General features: G+C 37.0%; 1 protein-coding gene across 2 annotated transcripts in view; it reads left to right on the top strand.

Moving 5' to 3' along the window:
- The first annotated feature begins 3,605 nt into the window (after positions 1-3,605).
- The window catches only part of LOC131048604 (mitochondrial import inner membrane translocase subunit TIM44-2), a 30,259-nt gene continuing 10,471 nt past the window's right edge, over positions 3,606-23,393 (top strand). Inside the window, exons 1-11 of one of the 2 annotated variants that reach the window (XM_057982634.2) lie at positions 3,606-3,968; positions 4,130-4,236; positions 4,800-4,883; positions 5,049-5,124; positions 16,682-16,726; positions 16,803-17,249; positions 17,424-17,495; positions 17,581-17,645; positions 17,807-17,875; positions 17,954-18,026; positions 18,177-18,281. In XM_057982634.2, the coding sequence (XP_057838617.1) occupies positions 3,891-3,968; positions 4,130-4,236; positions 4,800-4,883; positions 5,049-5,124; positions 16,682-16,726; positions 16,803-17,249; positions 17,424-17,495; positions 17,581-17,645; positions 17,807-17,875; positions 17,954-18,026; positions 18,177-18,281 (1,221 nt within the window). In that variant the 5' untranslated portion in view covers positions 3,606-3,890. The remainder of the gene's footprint in view (positions 3,969-4,129; positions 4,237-4,799; positions 4,884-5,048; positions 5,125-16,681; positions 16,727-16,802; positions 17,250-17,423; positions 17,496-17,580; positions 17,646-17,806; positions 17,876-17,953; positions 18,027-18,176; positions 18,282-23,393) is intronic. The other variant, XM_057982625.2, reaches the window with a different exon arrangement.

Genomic DNA, 23,393 nt, shown 5'->3' on the forward strand with positions numbered 1-23,393 from the left:
TTTAAGCCAGTTTTCTCGCGACTTCTGTTTCCAGTAAATCTCCTCCTTCTGCAAAACTTCTCCATATTTGCTAAGTAGATCTTTCTCTGTGATGAAGTCCACTTCATCCATCCCTTCTGCCAAGACCTTCGCATTCAAAGCCCCCAGATCTCCTTCTAGCCTTCTCTTTTCATCAAAGATATTGCCAAACACCTCCCTATTCCATGATTTTAATTTCTATTTCACAAAGCTAAGCTTCTTGAAAAATTGAAAGGCCAAGCAACCTTCCACCACCCAACAACACAATCTCTAAAACCTGGATCTCTTAACCACATCTTTTCCACCTTGAAAGGACACCGAATTGGTATTTTGTCTTTCTGCACAACCAAAGAGACCGGGAAATGATCCGATCTTGAAATAGCTAATACCTCAGCTTCGAAGACCAAAGGGGCTAAATTCCAATCCCCTGCAAGGAAGAATTTATCTAGTTTCTCCGCAATATTGGAGAAGCCCCTTCGTCTGTTAGTCCATGTAAAATTTCCTCCTTTAGCTGCCACTTCAAACAAAGCATTAGCATTAACAAAAGACTGAAAGTCCGATTGCGACCTTCCCAACCTCCTCACCCCTCCACGTTTATTAGAGAAGGAAAGGGTGGCATTGAAGTCCCCAACAACAATAGCTAAAGACGGCCTCACTTCCTCTAAACGCTTTGAAATATCCTCCCATGGTCTACACTTGTCCACAACCAAAGTCGGCCCATAGACATTAAAAAGAAAACAAGAGAAATTCATGGTCTTCGAGTTCACCTTTACCATATGCCAATGTTTAGAACATGAAACAACATCCACTTGAATAGCCAATGGATTCCATAGAATGCCAAGCCCACTTGATGCCCCTTCTGAATCCACAAAAGATCCAGACCACCTCTGCCTTACCCCAAAACTACAAGCAACAACATCACGACCCAACTTTGTTTCCTGAATGCAAATAACTTCCAGCTTAGCCCGATCAAAACCTCTTTTGATCAGACGTCTCTTGTCAGGGGCATTGCAGCCCCTGACATTCCAGGTTAAGAACTTCATTGCTGTCCAGGAGAGAATAAGTCTCTCCCGGATCTAAGTAGCCTTGTCTGGCCCTTCATGTTGCCTGCTTCCTCAAGCAACTTCTGCTTATTCTTCTTGGCTCTCAAATTCCCTTTGGCCTTAGTGGGATTTGATTTGGTCTGTTTAATGGTCCTAACGTCTATCTCTCCTATCTCTACAGACAAACCCAAAGAATCATCGCTAAAACCATCTTCCTCCTCACACTCCAGCTCTGCTGATAATCCATCCGCCTTGCCTGGAGACATGTGAATGTCCTTGTAACTAATTGGTTTCCCATCCACACTCCCAGCCAAATCATTTGAAACAAACGGGGACTTTGCAATCAAACCCGTCCCCTGCCCCTTTAGCCCATCCGCCGAGGTGTTGTAGAACCTATGCTTAGTTGGAAAACCCCCACCAACTGCACAATCCTTTAAAACGGGCCCAAGAGCTCCCTCCACCGACTTTCCTTCTAGATGAGAACAACCACCCCCATCACTACCAAAACAATCTTGACCCACACTCTCCCCAACCAGACATTCTGCTTGAATATGAGAACGTTCCTCACCAAACTCACCCAAACCGCCAAACACAATTTCAACAGACTTTTCTCCAACCAAACTAGAGGCCTTATGCAACATTTCCTGACCTGGACCAGAGTCACCTGGTACTCCCATCCCTTCAGGAGTATCTGAGTCGTGTCGAAGAACCCCAACCCTAGCAATCTCCGGAACAGAACTCAGATTAGTCTCAAGGATGCCCAGTCTTTGGTCAGAGGCCATGCCTGCTAACAACTGCATCTCCAACGCACGATTTGCCCTTCCTTTCCCCTTTTGCCTAGACAAACAATCACGACCCTCGTGGCCCCATTCTTTGCAGGACTTACATTTGACCATGATTTCTTCTACTTCTATTTCTTGCCTCCATACACCCTCTGGAGATCTAATCTCAACAACCTTCGGGAGCCCTGGATGAGGCTTCCACATAACACAGATTCAGGCATACATGCATGAATTAAGTTTGTCGACTGCTTTATCTGACTTGATGAATCTCCCTAGCTTCTCACCTATACTCTTAAAAACTTCCTCCAATATTCATGCGAGAGATTGTACAACCTGATCCAAACAAGAATTTCCTCAATAGTGGCTTGTCTATGGTCAAAATCAGGGGTCCAATCCTTAATGAAAAAACCTACTCCCGACATCAAAAAAGGCCCCAAATCCAACAAATCATTCTTCTCCTCCGCTGACCCAACAATGATAAGAAAAAACCCATTTGTTAGGGTTTTGATCTCAAAGTGACTCCCCCATTCTTCATTGACCCAGTTTCCCACTCTAGGGAAAGCTGGCCATCACCTTATCACGCAAGGCTTGTACCGATTCCTTCCAATCCTCCGAGTCGATGCAAATGCTTACTGACCGCTTCTCAGATGTTGCTGGTATCCCACTGATGGAAGGATCTTTGGGGGGTGCCTGAAATGACGTCTTCAACCTTTCCTCCGTCTGTTTCTTGCTCCACTTCGGGTGGTTCAGATACCGTGAGTGACCCCATTTGGTTTTGTCTTGCTCAAACGAAAATCTATTTTTCCCCCAGCTAGAAACCTCCCTTCTCCTCCTTCCCATTTCCTGCCACTGCCACTGATTTGAACACGGTGGATGCCATGACCGCTGGTTTTCCCTCTATATGTGATCGTGTTCCCATCCTCCTGACCAAACAACACCTCCACCTGTAAACCCTAGCTTCCTCCTATGCTCCGCCATTTTTTGTTTTGGCCTTTTTTGTTTGCTCTAATTTTAATAACTATTATCTTAAATATATAATACATAAATAATGGATGTTAAAATATATTATTTGAAAATTTGAATAATATCATTAATTAGCTTTTAAAATCCTCTCTCCCCACCTTTTATCTTTCTCTCTACCTATATTCTTTATTTCTCTCTATCTCTCCCTCTCTATCTCTCCCTATGTCTTTATCTCTTTCCTCATCCCTCTCTATCTCTCTATATCACTCTTTATCAATATCTCTCCCTCTCCCTCTCCCTCCCCCCTCTATACATTAAGATATCTCTTCCACTCATCCTTGTCTCTATCTCCCTCTCTCCTCTCTTTTCTCTCTTCCTCATTTGCTCCCCCCCCTCTCTCCTTCCCTCTCCCTCTCCCTCTCTATTGTAAACATTAGCGAGTCTATTGATAATTGAGCCTAATTATTCTTTTAGACATGTTTATATCCCTATAAATGGATGCATAGTTGATTTGAATCTATCACTTCAACATTGATACCTTTGTTATACAAACAACATTATTTGCTGAAGGGCCTACTAATTGACCTATTGATTATGGAGCATGATTATCCTTTTAATCATGTTTGGATCCTATAAATGGATGCATAGTTGATTTGAATATATCACTTTTTCATTGATACATTTGTTACACAAACAACATTATTTTTTAAAGGGACTATTAATTGACCTCATGTACACAACATACACGAATGCAATTTTTTTTTCCAAATTAACATTTCACACCTATTTTGCGTACCCTGCACTCCAAAAATGCAATTGCTAGGTAGGTACTGATTCCCACCGAAACGTAAACCTTCTTCCCAAGTATATGCAAAGGCTTATTAAGAAGCCTATATGCCGCTGAAGAAGTATTTAGTGTAAATAAACCCTTCCTCTTTGTAGGCGGCTACAAATGTTACAGACCTCCATCCAAACCCTAACTCATATTCCCTCTCGACTTCGCTTGTTTCGTCGTGGGCAATCTTAAATCGTCTAATTAAATTTATTATTTTTTAAAAGCAAAAATCGTTGAAGGCTGTGAAAAATGGCAGGCAAAATGTTAGGTCGTGATTTTAACCAGTCGTCAAGGCAGATTTTTTCTTTATACCGCTCAAGGCAACAGGTATGCCAATCATCTATATGTCTGATTGTCTTTTATATTGCTAGTATGTATTGCAGTTAGCAAGAGATAAATTTCGTTGTTTTTGCTGGAAATATTGTGTAAAGAGAGCTTGGTGTTTTACTTTTAAGCACTGCATTTTAACGTTTATGGACAATTTCCAGGCTGCAAATAATCGATATTTTGTCTTTCGCAATCAAAGCCGTTTGAGTTCTCGTCATATGAGCATTTTCAGCGAGTTCTCGAAGCGGTTCAAGGGAGAAGTTGAGAGGTTCGTTTGCTTTGCTATGTGTTTTTTTTCCCTCCCCCTTCTGCTGCAGTTTTATTATGGTGGTAATGTCTTTATAGTCGAAGGCCACGGTGTTCGGAGCAAATTTACGCGTGAGATCTCTTTTCACTGATATATACATAAGTAGGTCAAAGTGCTTATTTGTCATGGTATTTAAGCGATGGATTCTTTCTTTTTTTAATTGAAATTACTAGCATGAATGTTGTGCAAATTGCTATGATATTGCTGCCCAAGAATTTACATGAATGTTGTGAAAATTGCTATGATATTGCTGCCCAAGAATTTCAGTCAATGGACGCTTTTACTTGTCTGTTATGTGTATATTATATACTCTCATGCATAGATAAATCAATGAGTGAGTGTGGGTTTTAACTTTTCACACATGTTTGTATTTATTAAATGCCAAAATTTGTATAGAATCAAGTTCCAAGATTAAAATTGTAGCAATATAGTATAGTTTATAATAAATACTTCTAGCAATTCTCTTCTTGGGTTGAGGTTTTGGACTACAATTCAGTTTTTTAATTTGGAATTCTTTTTTGCAGCAATCCAGAGCTTCAAAAATCAATTAAGGAGCTTAAAGAAAAAGCAGTTGAGATTAAGTCAATCACAGAGGATCTGAAAACTAGGTAATTTAAACAGTACAATCTCCTTTCTGAGGTCAAGTAGGTAGTATAGTGTCCGTAGATTTCAACTTTCTATGATAGGCTGAGACATACTGTATATGTCAAGGCACAGAGATACTTCCAAAGGAGGCCCTGATTTTGGAAGCGATGGCACCGTGCCGCATGCAGAACGAAGCAGACAACAGAGCATTTGTACAAGCATGCTGATGCCGTACGAACGGAGGCAGAGACTAAGGCAAAACAGGTTAGACATTGGTGTCTGTCTACAAGTGAAGTCATCCCAGTTTGCACTTTAAGGAGGAACGATTAACATTGTCGGAAGAACTCGATAAGCATTAACTTTCCTTATTTGCATATGTTTATTCAAGAGTTTTTATTGTTTTTAGCGCATACAGTGATTAGCATTTTCTTTTTCTAGTAGTTTTCCATTACATTTTGATTTTTTAAAAGCCTTTTTCACTCTAACAACTACTAAAGACACTTGTATTTGTGCTAATTTAAATTTCAAAAATTAGGCATCGTTGGATTTAAATTGTATATTTATGAGCTTGAATTTCAGTTGGCAAGATTCAGTTTCCAAAAGTAGAAGCCCCCCTGAGAAAGCTGCATGCATGCTTGTGATATTTTGTGATGGAGAAGATGTGCATTAGCAGTTAGATCCCACTATTTATATCTTGCAGCAGTGATGACCTAGGAAACACTGCTTATTTAGTATGGTCACTTTACTTAGTGATTGCTGGGTGCAACTATTTGAGTTTATTTGTGAAGGGAAGAGTTGAAATGGGTTCTTTTTAAGATGTCTGTTTGTACCTATAATGCAGAATTCTAATGCAGCCAAAATGGGTGGAAGATGAATCTCAATAAATTTAAATACACTGGGTGCACTCTCTCTCAGTGACATAAGTGGTGATTGCATGCTGTTGTAACTCTGAAAAATTTGACTTGTAGAACTGTTTTTATTGTTTCAGTTAAGTGCTTGCAGCAATCAATGTTTTTTGAGGTTGATCAAATCTCTTATGAAAACTCAAAACTTAGATTAGGGCAAAAACATGTTTTTTGCTAAGTTACCATTCTTTGGCCAGAGCCCTCAGATCCAGGTACGATCCATTCCTAGTTCGTAATCTGGTGCAGTCTAGCTAGGGATCTGTTTTCAGCTTGTGGGTCTGTCATGGACAATTTTGCAGAAACTGCGGTTAACTTGACAGATTTGGACAGGTTTTTTCAATATAGTTTTTTACTTTTAATTTTTTTATTGTTTTAGGCATTTGACTCGACCTTGGATGCATAAAAATGAATCCCTAACTGTGAAAAGTGCCTTCTAGAGCACATTTGAAAGGCTAAAACAAATTTGTTTACCTCATCGTGAAGGGAAAACACAAAAAACATTAATTAGTGCTGAACTTGCTTTTTTGCATGCTATTGCATGAATAGAGTTGAAGATTAACTAGTGAAGTTTTCAAAGTGGCTTGTTTGCTATTCTTATGTGTGTGCAAGAGCCATTTTGCTGTCAAGGAGATTGCAGAAGATTTTTTTCCAAAAGAGTTAAGTTATTATTATTTTCTGCTTTTTTGTTTTACAAATGAGCTGTCTTGTTTTGTTTTAGAATTTTTGTTTTGTTTTTGTTCTTAAAATATATGATATATGCTTTAAGCATTTTAAATAAGTTATGCTATATATATTTTATTTTGATTTGTTTCAATTTTGTTGTTTAGCAAACTTGTTGCCATAGTGGGATTACAATGACAATTAGTTCTAGCTTCATGGGCTGAATCCACTTTAGGAATAGACCTAAATTTTCCCCCATGGAAATATGTTGAAATGTTTCAATAGATTCCAAGTGGTGGAGGGAGGGGGTTATGTTTAAATTTGCAATTGGTGTTATGTCAAGTATTCAAGCTCATACAATTAGGTGGAAGTCCGTTTGTGTAGCACTCCTTGATAAGGTATCAAAGCTTGCTTAGGAAAATGGTGTCTCCATTCCATTAGAGTATGTCGTGGAGCATATGTTATAAGTAGGAGAAAGCACATGAAGCAACAAGTTACATATCAGCTCATCCTTTGTCAAAAAGAAAGATCTTGAGGAATCAAGCCCTCCTAACCCATCTTATCTTAAACTTGTAGTAGAGAGCCACACACTTTTATTCACACTTGATGTTACACATAAGAGAGCAAAGGGATTGTTGGAAATGATATTTTATAATGAGTTTCAAGAGGTTGTCCATCAACACATTATGAAATGTATCTATGTTAATGGATTGGCTTTCAATGTTCTTTCACCATATTGGCAACAACTGGTGAGAAAAATTAACTTTTGAAAGGGTGGGTACAAGGGTGTAGGTTTTAAGATGGTGTATAGCAACTTAATGGAAAAGGAGCGAAGCTTGTAGAGGATTCATTGAAGTATATAAGTGACTCGTGGGCCGAGATAGAGGTGTGCATCATTTTTGATGGATGTAAGGATGTAAAAAATTGGCCAGTGATCAATGTTATCATAGTGTCCCCTAAGGGGGAAATATTTTGAGAGTAGTGGATTTTGAGGGAGAGGTGTAGGATGATGCATTTATTGCTAACATGCTTATGATAGACATTGAGGAGGTGGAGTCTTCAAACATATTTCAATTCATAACAGACAATGCTAAAAAATTGTAGGGTAGTTGTTTATTGGTTAAGCATTATGCACACATCTTTTGGGCACTTGTGTAATCTAACTCCTCAATTTTATGCTACAAAAGATTGACATGAGAACTGATTGGATCAAACAAGTGTATGACGGGTTTGAAGAGATCCAAATATTTATCACCAACCACCACATGGTGTAGGGCATATACAAATCATGCTTGAATTTAGAGTTGTTGAATGCAGGTTAAAGGTTAAGATTTATTTTAATATTTATGTTCCAATTTAGAACATTTGAAAAGATTTTTTTTGGATAATCAAAATGAACGGGTAAGGGCTCTTCCATTATTTTATGATATCTAAATGTATTACAAGAGTTGTTTGATAAGAAACCACTATACAACACCATATCAAATGACAAAATGGACCATACCATTTATTGACAGCATAGACCTAGAACATTGATATCTTTTCCATGACAAAGTAAACATAGATTCTAACTAGTTACATACATATTGTTAAACCAAAGTTGGATTATAACCCTATCATACTTGACTACTGAGTACAAAGAAGGCCTTACTGATTGACTATGAAATGGTAACCATTACTAGTTGCAAACCAACACTATGCTAATCCAAAAATGGAAATACAAAATTGAAAAGGGAGAGCACAAATTTGATTAGACCATGTTATTAGAAATTGCTTGACTTTGGGCCATGAGATCCATCCTTTTGCTTGACCATTGTTGCATGATAAACCAAAAAGTTTAATTTTTTTTTCACTTTTGCCACATTGAATCGTTGCTAAGATACATTGCTTGCACCATTTGGTGATGTGCTTGCGTTTCATGACTATTGTGAAGGAAGTGTTGGATGGCTTCCATTTGAGACTCAGTGACCCTCATTGTTTGAATAGAGTCCAAGCCCCACAAATCCCGATGAGTGCACGGTAGGGAGAAAGCTTGGTGAGGTTGGCTTTAGCTGTTAATGTTTTAGCAGCAGGAGATTTCATTATGACTGCGATGGTTTCTTCCTACACTTCAAGAGAAGCTGATGTGTAATGGCTTCATTAATAATTGTCACCGACCTGCATGTTTGACTTGCGGCTTTGTGAGAGCCTCATGCGTGCTGGCAACGGTTTCTTTCCTCTTCGCATTTCATCCAATATAAAGATTATCTATGTGGCTTATGTAACGACATATATGCAATTGCTGATAAGCTTATGGTGTCTTTTGTCCTTTCGTCTACCTCCGACAAGAGATATTTTGAGCCTTGTCTTCTCTTTAAAAGGCATGTTGCTGTTTGTGCTTTAGGCGGGGGTGAAGTTCTCAAGAGAGAGTCTATATTAATATGTGATCATCCGTGCTGACTGTAGTGTAGAAGCTTTCAGTTGTTCTAAGATGTTATCGGCTTATAGTGCTGATTGTTAAGTGTTAACAATCTCGCTTAAATCATTGCTTGATTAAGCTTGAGAGCATTGTATCAAGTTTGTACCTTCAATAAAGTTTGATTTTTGGTGTGGCTGGGTTTTTCACCCTCAGGTGGAGGGTTTTCCCAGGATAAAATTCTGTGCTTCTTGTTCTTGTAAGATTTTCTAAGTTTCAGATTGCTGTGTCTTACCTTTTTGGTTCTAACATCAACATTAGCCATAGGTTCTGATAGACCCACTCTAAATTTCTTCTAGTAAAAAATGATCAAGAGCTTTAGTAAACTCTCTCTCTCTCTCTCTCTCTCTCTCTCTCTCTAGTAATAGTGAGAATATTGCTTATTGGCATGGAGGAGATTGTAGAATTCACTCAAAGGCACCTAACATCCTCTAAGAAATCCCACCCTATTGCCTCTTCAATGGCCTTCATCACATCTTCCGCTTGGAAGAAAAAGATCTTCCTTAACTTGGTCAAAGTGAAGGCAATTCAACGAACACTGGCACCTAACACCAAACATTCTATGAATGCTAGATAACAAAGCAAAGAACATGAATCGATTATAGAGTTGATCGAGAGAATCACTTGTTTGGGAAGTGATACTTGGTGGCATGTCTAGCATCCTCTAAGAAATCCCACCCTATTGCCTCTTCAATGGCCTTCATCACATCTTCCGCTTGGAAGAAAAAGATCTTCCTTAACTTGGTCAAAGTGAAGGCAATTCAACGAACACCAGCACCTAACACCAAACATTCTATGAATGCTAGATAACAAAGCAAAGAACATGAATCGATTATAGAGTTGATCGAGAGAATCACTTGTTTGGGAAGTGATACTTGGTGGCATGTTGGGATGTAATGTCACAAACCTTGTTGTTAGCGGATTGTATTGTTAGCCTTTAATACAAAGTGAGGCTTGCCTCACTCTCATAAGTTTACACGATTTTGATCCTCTTGTAATAATGAATTCTAGTAGCTTTACCCCATGAGTTGATAAGTTTGCAAGCTTATTTTCTTCCCTATAGCAATGGGAGATGGAATATTCCTTTAGTAAATCAAGAAACTCCAAGCCTTCTTTCAAGATATTTTGAATATTTTGGTTTGAAGATTGTCTTTTCTTTAGGCAAAGTTAAAACAAATGAAGCGTCTTCAATAATCACCTTATTTAGAGATGTTTTGAGTAGTTGCAAACTTAGTAATGCTTACATTTTTGCCTTGTTATTAGTCCTCGAGGAGAGTTTCTTTGAGGCAATTTTGATCAATTTGCCATTGGAGTGTCAAATGATATGATTGGCTCCCGAGGGATTGGGGTTTTCCAAAGACACACCACTAAAATTCATCTTCCATGCTCATGTTTGAGGAGGAACCCATTTGATCGTTGATCTATCTATAGAAATCAAAGTTGGCGATTTATCTATGTTTTTTTCCACTTTGTTTTTAATTTTGATTTTCGAATAATTTGTTAAGAACTATTTTGCCTCGGACACAATTGTCTTGTGATGATGTGAAGGTTTGAGAGGTGCTTTCTAACATGGTCATAGCCAAATTTAGTCCATATGGTCGCAAATTAACATTGAGAGGGCAATAAATATTAAGTGGATGATCCTAGATGATATTTGTGGGATCGTGTTGAATATCTCTTTAATTTAACCCAATACATATTGAGTATGATTTGTTATATTGACATGGGTAGGCTTTGTTTGAGATATATTTGATGACATCAACTCAATATTTGAGAAGATGAAGACCATCATAAATGAGAAAGAGCAAGGTCTAGAAGAAATCTTCTTTAAATAGGGGCACAAAATTATTGAACAAAGATGAAGCAAAATGAGCATCTTGCTCCAATTTTTTACCTTCTCACTGTGTTCAAAATATTTTAATGTTGAGATCCTTTCTATGTTGATGATGGTTGTCCCGTTTAAAATTTTGTAAATAGGTTTTGCAAAGTTCTATTTTATTAACATTTGAAGTTTTATTTACGATATAAACTTTTATAACTCTTAACAATTTTAACATTCCTGTAGGTTGCTAGTTGATTTGTATTTAAGAGGAATTGGAACACATTTTTTTCATCCACTTTATAAAGCACAATTGACCACTCAAGAAGGCTAAAGGACTTAGTGTATGTGCATTCCAACTTGTGCCTTCTTACATACAAACAAATTCACTTGAAGGGAAGGGACATGAGGAAGTGAGATATTGAGCCAAAGCATGTTGACTTGGATGCATGCAACTCCTAGCTCGTTGTATAGGACAAGCGATCTTGTGAGTGTTAGCGACATTGCTTGTAGTTATTCTAGTGTTCCCTAGGGACATGCCCCCCCCCACCCCCCCCCCACCCCCCCCCCAAAAAAAAAAAAAAATAAAAAAAATGAAAGCCATCTTTGGACCCCTTTCGAGCCCCTATCGCTAATGGTCCTTCAGACATTTTCCTTAAATAGGGAATGCTTTCAATGTGTTTCCCCTATTAGGTACATTAAGGGGACATCCTTGAGACCTTGAGTAAACTTGGACAAATCCTTTGAAAGTTTCAGAAGCCTGTGTTTGTTCTCCAATATTTAATAGTCAAAAAAGTGTGTTTCTGTTTTTAGAAAAGTGGGCTGCTAGTCCTTATCGTAATAGTTTTATAGGTCCCTATTGCACCCTAAATGCTCTAAAAACCTATAAAAGACATTCCACCCTCAATACAAATTGATATCAATTCTTCATTGCATTGAGGAATTGTGTGAGAGAGAAAGGCTGGAAGAGTGAGGCAAAGAGGAAGAACAAGTCTTCATTGATCAATCATTCAATGCATTCATCAAGGCTTTAAGGTATGCCTTGTTCCTCCTTTGACAACCACTCTAACCAGTTGTCTATGTCCCAAGTTTCTAGATCTTCTGTTGTTGAGAAGTTATCTCTAGGAGGGTAGAGAAGCTTGTAATTGTATATAGCATAGTGTCTCATTAATCACAATGCACTTACGTACAAGGAGAGTCCAATAGCTTGATGAGATGTAGAGCTAGAAGAGCCAACATAGGTTGACGATGATGCAACACGTAGAGTTGGTTGGTGGTGGTTTGGAGGAGCTTGACCTTGAGGAGTTCAAGAATTTGAGTGATGAGTTTGGCTTTAGGTCATTGGCCAATTGTATTTTGACATTTTGAATATTCCGTTTAATGCAATATGTTTAGCTACTCGTACTGTTTCAATTTTTATTCCTTATACATCTCATATAATTAATTTTTCAAGTGCCATATGTATTGTCAAGTGTTTTAGGTGCACAAAACTCATGGATTATGATATCTATGGCATCAAAAATATTGCTAGGCCTATGTGGGGTCATGCTCTTGCATCTCAAACAAGTTTGGAAATGCTGCTACAACTTTAGGAGCAATTATTTAGGATAGTTTTGACTTATCAAACCAGAAGTATAGATGTAATTTGATTACTAGGAATTTAATTGGGAAAAAGTGTAAAGAACAAAATATGTTGCTCTTCTATCTCACATGAACCAAAATGACTAGGGTCTGAGGGCAATGCCCTGGAAAATAAATTGAATGAATGATTCAATAATCAGATAATTACATTGAACGATATACACACGTATATATAGAGGTTACAAGACGATGTTCTATAAATAGAACTAGTTGTTAAAGTGAAATCAAATAAGCTAAAAAGCTTAAAAAGCTAAATATAGCTTAAAAGGCTAAATAATAAAAAGCTAACTTAACAAGCTAAATAAGTCAACTAAAAAGCTAAATAGCTAAATAAGTCAACAACTAAGATGACTGCTAAAAGTAGAAGATGACCATTATAGAAGATATTAATATTATTTTAATACCCTCCCAAATGGTCATCGTACTCAATACCCTACAAAAGACACTGCAGGTGTTATGATCACAAATGCAAAGACCATTTGCTACTACGGAGACCCTCCGAGGATCTGCAAAATGTAAATGACCAAGAGTACCAAAAGCCATCCAAGCTAATGTAGCCTTCACACGCGAATTAGAGATCTGGCACACACGAATTACTGAAGCTTGAAACCATGATTTTGAGGAAAAAAACTAGCAAACTCTTTTGCAGAAGAGTACCAACTCCAAAACTAACTGCAAGATACCACGGTTGCAGATGTTCGCCCTGACAGGTGCGACCCAAACTGACCGCAACAAAGCACGATTTTTGAGGAAAAAAACGTCAAACCCTGAAATAGGAAACACTCAAAACGAGAATTTAGGATTTTGAAGAGAAAATAAAAAAACCAAGAAATCTGAGGTTACAAATCATCGTTTTTGTTGAAAAAAAGGGTAAAACCCAGATAACTAAAATCTTACGCGAATATTGCAGATTACAGATGAGATAATTTTTAAGGGAAAATTATAAACCCCGCAAACAATTTTTGAGGAAAAAATCGTGAAAACCCTCCCATGATTTTTTGTGGAAAAAATCAGAAAACCGACAGACAATTTTTCAGGAAAAAATCGCGAAAACCTTGGGACCTGTAAGACAAGGTCTGGCCTAAATCAATCTGATAAAGGTAATGATATTCAAATTTTGTGAACACGCACTATTTCCAGATGTTGTGGCAGCTGTTGAACATAAAAATTAAAAAAGCTAAATATAGCTTAAAAGGCTAAATAATAAAAAACTAACTTAACGAGTTAAATAAGTCGACTAAAAAGATAAATAGCTAAATAAGTCGACCACTAAGATGACTGCTAAAAATAGAAGATGACCATTATAAAATATATTAATATTATTTTAACACCCTCCCTAATGGTCATCGTACTTAGTACCCTACATAAGACACTGCAAGTGTTGTGATCACAAATGCAAAGACCATCTGCTGCTACGGAGACCCTCCCAGGATCTGCAGAATGTAAATGACCAAGAGTACCAAAAGCCATCCAAGCTAATGTAGCCTTCACACGCGAATTAGAGATCTGGCACACAAATTACTGAAGCCTGAAACCATGATTTTGAGGGAAAAAAATCAGCAAACCCTTTTGCAGAAGAGTACCAACTCCAAAATTGACTGCAAGATACCACGGTTGCAGATGTTCACCCTGACAAGTGCGACCCAAACTGATTGCAACAAAGCACGATTTTTGAGGAAAAAAACGTCAAACCCTAAAATAGGAACCCTTGTAAAGAGAATTTACGATTTTGAGGAGAAAATCGAAAAACCAAGAAATCTAAGGTTACAAATCATTGTTTTTGTGGAAAAAACCGGTAAAACCCAAATAACTAAAATATTACGCGAATATCGCGGATTACAGATGAGATAATTTTTAAGGGAAAATTATAAACCCTGCAAACAATTTTTGAGGAAACATTTGTGAAAACCATCCCATCATAAAACCGACAAACAATTTTTAGGAAAAAATCGCGAAAACCCTGGGACCTGTAAGAGGAGGTCTGGCCTAAATCAATCTGATAAAGGTAACGATATTCAGATATTGTGAACATGCACTATTTCCAGGTGTTGTGGCAGCTGTTGAACTTTTGACTGTGTTCTAACATGATGTTGGTCAAAGATGCCATCACGAAAATGGAGGTTGAACGAGGTCAACCTAGTGAAAGCATGAGACAAAAGAATCTGATTCAAAAATCAGAATAGAAGCAGCTGCACAAAACATCTGAAACCCTGGAGTGGAATTTGAGACACGAATCCCAATGCACGAATTTCGAGGTTTGGAAGAAACCCCAAAATTAAAATTTTCTACAAACTTAAAACCTGAAATTTTTCTTGAAAATAATCAGAAAAAAATAATAATTTGAAGAAAAGAAAAAATACCACTGATTTTTTTTGTAAAAAAAACAGAAAAATATAGAGGATTTTATTTTTTCAAAAAAAAAAACGCAAAAAAAAAATAGGGGCAGAAACCCTAGGTCGGATGCACAACATAAACGGCGCCCAGAAGACACCACAATTCCCGACATTCACAGAATTTGCTGGCACAAAATTCAAGGCACGGAAAATGAGGCACCCAGAAAAATCTGAAACCAACCCATAAAAGCTCTTGAAAGACCCACCAAGAATCTGAAATCAGAATGCAGATCCGACGGCTCAAAAATTGAGGCACGAAAAACAACGCATCTAGAAAAATTTGACAACGACCCAGTTGGCGTCTTGAAAAACCCACCAAGAATTTGCAACCAAAATAAAATTTCGACTTGAGCTAAAGGGTCAAAATCCTAGTTGAAAATTGCAGAACCTTGGGAAAATTTTCAACCTGCAAAAAAACTTCGAAAAATTTTAATAACAAAAACACTCGAAAATTTTAATTTTCATGTTCTGATACCATGAAAAATATATTGAATGGATGATTCAATAATCAGATAATTACATTGAATGATATGCACATGTATATATAGAGGTTATAAGACGATGTTCTATAAATAGAACTAGTCGTTAAAGTGAAATCAAATAAGTTAAAATGCTTAAAAGGCTAAATAATAAAAAACTAACCTAACTAGCTAAATAAGTCGACTAAAAAGCTAAATAGCTAAATAAGTCGTTAACTAAGATGACTGCTAAAAATAGAAGATGACCATTATAGAAGATATTAATATTATTTTAACATGCCCAGCCCTTGCCACCAAGAACAAATTAAAGACTTTAAGATCATATAGACCTTCATAGTGCATGCCATTTTTCAAATTTTATTGCTTTAACCATCACCCAAAAGTCTTCCAAACTCTTCAAAAAATACATAACTTTTGTGCTTTTATGTTAAAGCATTTTCATTTTTTTATTCTTGATTTCATCAATGGACTTGGCTGAGCCTACCTTTTAGGACTCGTGGTCAGATTTGCCATGTACTCAGGTGATGGGTCCTTGAGCCTTGGTATGGTTATCTCAGCTCGGGACTTGCCGAGTTTGGGTGAGCCCTAATGAGTCATGTAACTATGATTCTAATATAGTAATACCCACATTATCTAATATTATTCAGGATGATGAAATTTTCGAAGATGTATATGACATTGAAGCCTGATCATCGATGGCTGATTGTTGACATTATTTTTTTTTAATTTTAATGTTTACCTTGACATGTTAATTTGATTAATTGACAGTTTAGTAATTTTAATTTTCATGGTGGTTTTGTTTATTATACAATGCAATGTGGTATTCTTAACTTAATTAGTGGTGCAAATATGTATATATTTCCAAATTTTATATGTTCTTGTATGGATGAATAGAAGTTATAGAACAACACCGATTTTTTTTGTTTGTTTGACTGAATCCGTAAACCAAACTACTGAACCCAAAGCTGAACTGACACCAGGATTTCTAACTTAGATTTTGAGACTCAATGTGAAATGCAAGATGGAGAACTCAAACAGATTTTTTTCTCTTTCCCAGATAAGTAGATCAGACCAAGGCAAACAAGGACTCTTGAGGTTATTTGATTTCTTGGGAATAGGCGAATTAGGTAGACATCTTTTTTGAACTTGCACAGATGTTTTTCAACAGTCGTTATGATTTCAAGTGACAGCACACAAATTTATCAGAAACTTCCTGCAGTTTTGGGAGGGCTTTTTAAATTTTACTCTGGCATGGGCTGTTTTTCTATAAATTTGGGATTATTTTTTTTAAATATAGAATATATCCTAGCACTAGATTAGCTTGCATGCATACTTAAGAGTGTTGGGTTGGGATTTGCTGTAATGAAGAATAAAATGTATGTTAGCTTTTTTTTCTTTTCCTTTTTTCAAATTAGCAAATTTTGTGAACTAAGATCTGTTTTTCTGACACGATATGGTTGCATGCCTAGGTGTCTGCTGTAATGAAAGATAAGATCTCAGCTGCAACTGAACAGGTAAGCTAATTATAAAGCATTATGTTAAAATTGTGTGGGACCAGTAAGCATTGCTGATAATCAAGACCTATTGCAGGCAAAAGATTTTGGTGAAAAGACATTTAAGGTTGGAACAGATGGGTCTGAAGAAAAGACAAGGTCTAAGGCAGACAGCAGCAGTAATTATGAAGGAAGCTCAACATCAAGTACTGCAAAAACTGAGGCTACAGAGTCTGCAAGTTCACAGGAAGAAAGTGGAGCAAGTGAAACAGTATTTCACAAGATTGGAAAGGGTGTTTCTTTTGCTTCCTCCTCCACTGCAGCTGCATTCAAATCTTTGAAAGAAGCGAAAATTGTTGATGTAACAAAAAAGGGCTACAATCTTGTAAAAGATGAGCTGACATCCACACCATCTAGGAGGCGAAAAATGGAGAGCGCAGCTGCAGCATCAGCCTATAAAGAAAGGAGTAGTGCAACAAGCATTGTACCAGTAGGGGTTAAACAGACTCGCTGGGGGAAGAAGTGGGAAGAATTTAAAGAGAAGGTAAATTTAAGACATTGAATTAGAATGCTATGACATTTTGAACCTTGAACCTTACATTTTCTTATGCTCGCCTCTTTTGGATCTGTTATATCTTTTACTGGTTGAAACCGTTTCTTTTTATTCCTATATATATTTTGTATGCATCCCTGTATATAATTCTACTTTTGTATGCAGGCTCGTGGACACCCATTGTACAAGCGGGTCAGGGGAGTTGGTGAGCATCCTGCTGTTGCAAAGAGTCAAGAGGTATGCACAGATTCTGTTTTAGTGCAAATCTCTTTTATATCTTTAATTGTCATATTCATACTATTGTCTGGCTGTCTGTTTATAGCTAGCAGAAGATATAAGAGAGCGGTGGGAAACAAGTGATAGTCCTGTTGTTCACAAAATTCAAGAGTAAGATGCTATGTTTTGAGGTGGACTGTTGTGTTGTTTTGTGGACCTTTTCGCCATTATGTAGATGTTTTTGAAAGTAAAATGGAATAAGGCTCCTCATTAGTGTGGTAAACTTTTGCATTCCTTATACACAAAGCTATTGTATGGTTTAATTTTTGCAGTTTGAATGAAACCATTTTTGGTGAATCTGCATCAGCAATATCATACAAGGAAATACGTAGACGTGATCCGTAAGATGCCTACACTCATTTTTATTTATACTAATATGTAGTGGATACTTTTGGGCTGAAAGTTTACTTTTCATACAGGTACTTCTCTTTACCAGATTTTATAGCCGATGTGCAGGAGATTGTTAAGCCCACCCTTCAAGCCTACCTCAAGGTATGATACTAGTAACTATTAATTCCTTATGTATAATGCTTTATATTCATATGTGAGAATGGTATTCTCTATGATATTTATATCATGTTTGAAGGATGTGAGAGCACATGATAGAGTTGATTCAAGCAGACATCTGGGACTGATGTGCAGGGTGATTTTGAAACTCTGAAAAAAAATTGTAGCTTTGAAGTGATTGATAGATGCAAAGCAGAACGAAGGGCATATGAAAGCCAAGGAATCTTCTTTGACAACAAGGTATTCTAGATTTGTAGTAGTTTTTATTTAGAATATTGTCTGAGCTAGGTTTCTTTCTTCACCCACTCTTATTTTCTTGGAATAGATGATCAGAAAATTCAAATTCACCTCATTTATTTCTGTTTTTACAAGAGGGTCAATATATGGCACTACTTTGAAGGTATATTGCTATTTGACTGAGTATGCCTGTTAAATAGCTCCTTGAAATCCTAAGCTAGTATCTCAAAAGAGGAAGTTGACTGTACGCCAGTAAGAGTTTGAAGGACCATCTGTTAAATGACAAAATTGATATGCAGTAGTAGTAGTCTCTTGACACACTTTAAGGTCCAAGGCTCAGGAGGGCTTCTATGTAGACACTGGTTTTTAAATTATATGCAATGCTCTCTACAAGACAAAGGAAAGTTTGCCGTACTACTATTTTAACTTACTGTTTTGTAGTGCTTTGGGATTTACATGCCCTCATATTAGGGGAAAACAGGATCAAACAAGAAAAAACAAGAGTGACAAAAGTGTTGTAAGCAGAAAGATGGTAAGCAAGAAAGCGAACCCAATTTTTTAGATGTCAATCCACTGTTTAACATATATAGTAAATATACCTTGCTTAATTTCATTAGTTTTAAGCCTTTGTAAGCAAGTTGACATGGGGTCCGAAAAGACTGGTGATTGTACGACAGACATGATGGCATTCATAATCTGAAAGGTAATTTTATATAGTGCAGAAGAGGTGTTTAGAAGTTGGAGAAAAGTCTTAGGTCATTCTTAGTTATGATTAATTAATTTCTTATATGTTTAATTTTTAAGGAAGATTTAGCATTTAATTCCACAAATGGGTTGAGTTTCCGATTGGAACTGCATAAAGGGCTTATAATATCTGTAATAAAAGTGGCGGGTTTCATGTGTCTTGTAAAAGGGCTTATTAGGAGTCAGGACTATGCAACTAATGAGTTTTGCAGGATATGCTTAGTTAAAAGTTAAAATCCTTGCTATGCCTATCACCCTACAAGGTACAAATATGGGTATAGTATGGCTTCGATACAACTCGGATACTGTCAAACTGAGGGTTGCCTAATCCAATTCAATGCCAATCAATCCCGCTTGTGCCTCCTCTTCGTCAATTTGAGTGGCTTTTTGAGATCATCATTCCACTGTAAAACATGAAATGGGATGGCACAGACAAAGAAAATTTTGGCAATGGAAGATTCTGCCACTTCTTGTGCCTACTTATGGAACATACTTGCAATTGTCTACCCTCTCACCACTAGTCATTCACTTTCTTTTCTTAGAAACATCACTAGTAACACTAGCAACCATTGATGACAGCTGATTGTGCAAACATTATTGGAACCATTGATGACAGCTGATTGTGCAAACATTATTGGGATCAGAATGCCTTTAGATGTTGCATTACCCTCCTTAAACAATCTGTCTTTATATATGGACAAAACCCTTGTTTTGTATTGCCTAAGAGGTGACCATATGTTATAGTGTAGCTCCCTCTAAAATCATAATAGTAAATATGACACAAAAATACTCTACCCCACTGAATTTTTCTTTTTGTCTTTGTCTAGAGCTGTTGTGAATTTAAGAAGAGTTTTAGAGTGTTTGAGAGGGTCCTTTCCATAAGGCTTCAAGATGGTGGAAGGTCATTCAAATGGGTTACAAGGCCATTTTTATTTAGCCGCAACACTCACACACCCTGATGAACTCTCAATTGAGCGGGAAACTTATTTTCCTTCTTCTGTTTCATATTCACTACTATCACTGCTGCTTTTCATGTTCTGTGAAAAAAATACTGCTCCATGGCGATGCGTCGCAACCCCCCCTCTGCCACCTCAAAAAGAAAAGAAAAAAATTTGCATCCTCTGTTTGGGGATGCTTTTGAGACTTGTTATAGGACATGCCCCCCCACAGCACCACCACCTCTGCCGGGGACGCTACTGGGTCGCTTGCTATATGGCACATGGCATTACATACTGATTGCAACCTTTAATTTTGTAAAAATTAGTTTACCTTTCATGGGGCACTTGCAGAGATGTTATGTTGCAGATTTTGCCTTGAAGATTTCAATTCAGCTCAATTTGTATATCAGCATTGCCCCTCTACCGCCGCTGTTACCCCGCTGTACTCTGCCATCCCCAAATCTAGGCCCTTTGTCCCCCTGCCCCCATCCCCGCGCACCCCCATCAGGGAACTCCGTGGAACTATGGAAAAAATAATGCATGTGCAAACTGGAAATAAAAATAGGGAGAATTTTTTTCTTGCAACTTTGTAAAGAAATAAAAAAGAAGAAGAATTACGTACACTTATCTCTGCTACTGCTCTACTTCTCCTTAGTGCTCACTTGTCATGTACTCATTTTATTGCCCTAGTTTTGCTAACTCAAGCTGCACCATGCTTTTCACAATGCCTTTTTTTTGGCATGTAAAAAGGGTTTGAAGTGGAAGAGTGAGCTATTATATTCATTTAGGGTTTGAGTGTGGTGTGGGGGCCCTACAACATGACAATAATTTTTCTATTATTAAATATACTTGGGCTTTTAAAAAATATTTACGGACCTTGCTTTTAAAAAATATTTATAGACCTTTTTAGGACTGTGATGGCTGGTGTGCAGCTGTTTTTGAGCCGTTTGTGAAATATCTTCTAAGAATAATAATAGATAGGGGACTGCAGAGGGGTATTCTTGAGGTGTCCGTGGAATGCCTATAGTTTGGTAATTCATCCAAAAGGGAAAAGGATGCTTCCTCGAAACATGAATTTTTTGTTTGTAACCAAAGTTGCATGGACACGGATATGGATACAAATACAGATACGGCCAGTTTTTAAGACCCCCAATATGGATATGATTAGATACGACATTCATATAAAACACATACACATTATTTAACACGATTTTCTAAGTTATTAGAGGAGATTTTCATTACTTCAAAAGCAATATAGACACATAATTGCTACATAAATAATTATAAGTTGATTTAACAATTTACAATATGCAAAAATAGTAGAGTTGCATTGGAAGATAACCCAAAAAATGGGTTTCTCTGAAATAGAAAAACATTTCATTTGGTGTAGGTTTTTTTTATACCATTTAAAAAAAAAATTAAATTTAGGAAGATTTACGTCAAATTTTTAAAAAATCAAATCACATAGTATCAGCTCATGATTGTATCTTAGTTGTGGTTCTGTCCAGACATGTAGATTGTTGAATGGGCTTTAAAACCCCATGTCTTTGGGTTTTATATGCTGATAATATTTTTAGAAAAATGCTCTGGCGTATCGCCTTAGTAGTTTAAATCTTGTTTTTTTGAGTTTTTCCTTCTTTTCCTTTTCTCAAAACCATAAGGAAGAGCCGGCTTCTCAAAACCGGAGGTCATTCAGTGAGTCTCGCGCAATTGGTCCCCCATCACTGAATTTCCCATAAGGCTGTTTGTTTTCAGAGTAAAATTTAGAGTCAACAGTAACTCTATACATACCGCTTTGGCATACCATAGCTGAGGTATTCAGACGGTAAGATAGAATGCTCGGTGTATTACAGGTTCTTAAACTTATTTCGTTCTCTGTTTATAATATTTAAAAGATTCTACTTTCAGATTTACATCTTTCATTTATACGTAACGGTTTGATACCACATAGAGAAGAGTTTCTTTTCGGTCTTAAGACCCTATTTTGAGTTGGTACCACTACCATAACAGCTGGCTCTGACTTATAACAGAAATAATTGTTCAATATTTAATGCAATAAATTGAACTGCTAAGCGGCTTAAATGCTTTCTCTCTTGAGTACGTTCTTAAGTAAGAATGAGACTTCAATGCAGCACGCTGGTATACCATGAGCAGGGTATCCAGGCAGTCTTGGTTTTGGTTCACAGATCTTAATAAGAAATAACAAATTTTCTCATTTTAATGCGATATATATATGCTTGAGTTTGCTAGGATTACAGATTAAATCATTTCAATGAACTTTAGTATCGAGTAAATAATATCCATTAAACTTTAAAGGAAAAACATGCCTGGATGTTGCGGAGCTGTTATAACTGAATTGCCTCTTTATTTGGGCAGTCCACCTTCATTCTCTTCGAGTCCCACAGTAATAGTGCAGAGTTACCCCAAGAATATGCTGCGATAATAATAATCCCCTGCTAGAGGACAGATAGACAAGGATGATATATTGTAGTGATCGCCAATCCTCATGATCAGAAACAAGAATGTATATATATTGCAGAGGAAAAAGCCGATGACACTAGCTTGAGTTTTTTGATGTTAAGGTATGGTTGAGCCAAAAACTAATGAGAGAGCCAACCCATTTCCCATCAAGAAATTCCCTTAAAAGATCTCAAGATCAAAGAAAACTGCCAACAAGTAACATAAACCATCTAGCCGATGGGAGTTTCAAATGGTGGCCAGAGAGAAGTAACGTTTTCTCCCACCTCTAATAACATTAAAAAGGCTTCAGCTTACTAGCTGCTACCGCTAAATGTTTTTTACTCTAAAATATTCAATTCTTTACGAACTTACATATATATATACATATTCTCATTTAATAATTATGTGACATACACATTTTATTTGTATACGTATATATGTATGTTCATCATTCTAAATTGGATGTACATATACATATACGCATATGTATAGATAATAATAAGTTAAGTTCTTCTAAGCATATATGTATATATTAAATAAATGAAATCATTTTGTAGGAGAATAATATGTTCCAATTATTATCAATATTAACATTATTTAGCCAAGAGCAACGTCGAACACGTAACTCCAAAAAGACGTCTAAGGTTAGACCAACTACCTACCAACTTACAAGACGTTACAACCACCCTAAATGCCAAGGTGACAACTTGACTTCATAACGACCTAACACCAGGTTCAAGGTTCGATGGCAAGTTAGATCAATCCCAAAGTCCGCAAACCTCTCCTTGATGATACTCTCCCTCCCTTCGAGGGTGTTGCTAATCTTGTTTCCACTTGGTAACTGTAGCGTCATAAAATTGCGACCTTAGCAATTTTAACCACATTTGAGGTCCTCACCTTGCCGACGACATCCTCCTTCCTAACCAAGACCCTTTTCTGCACCTTCATCCTTAAATTTCTCTCGTTTGAGCCC

The sequence above is a fragment of the Cryptomeria japonica genome, chromosome 7, assembly GCF_030272615.1.
Source record: "Cryptomeria japonica chromosome 7, Sugi_1.0, whole genome shotgun sequence".
Taxonomy (NCBI): Eukaryota; Viridiplantae; Streptophyta; class Pinopsida; order Cupressales; family Cupressaceae; genus Cryptomeria; species Cryptomeria japonica.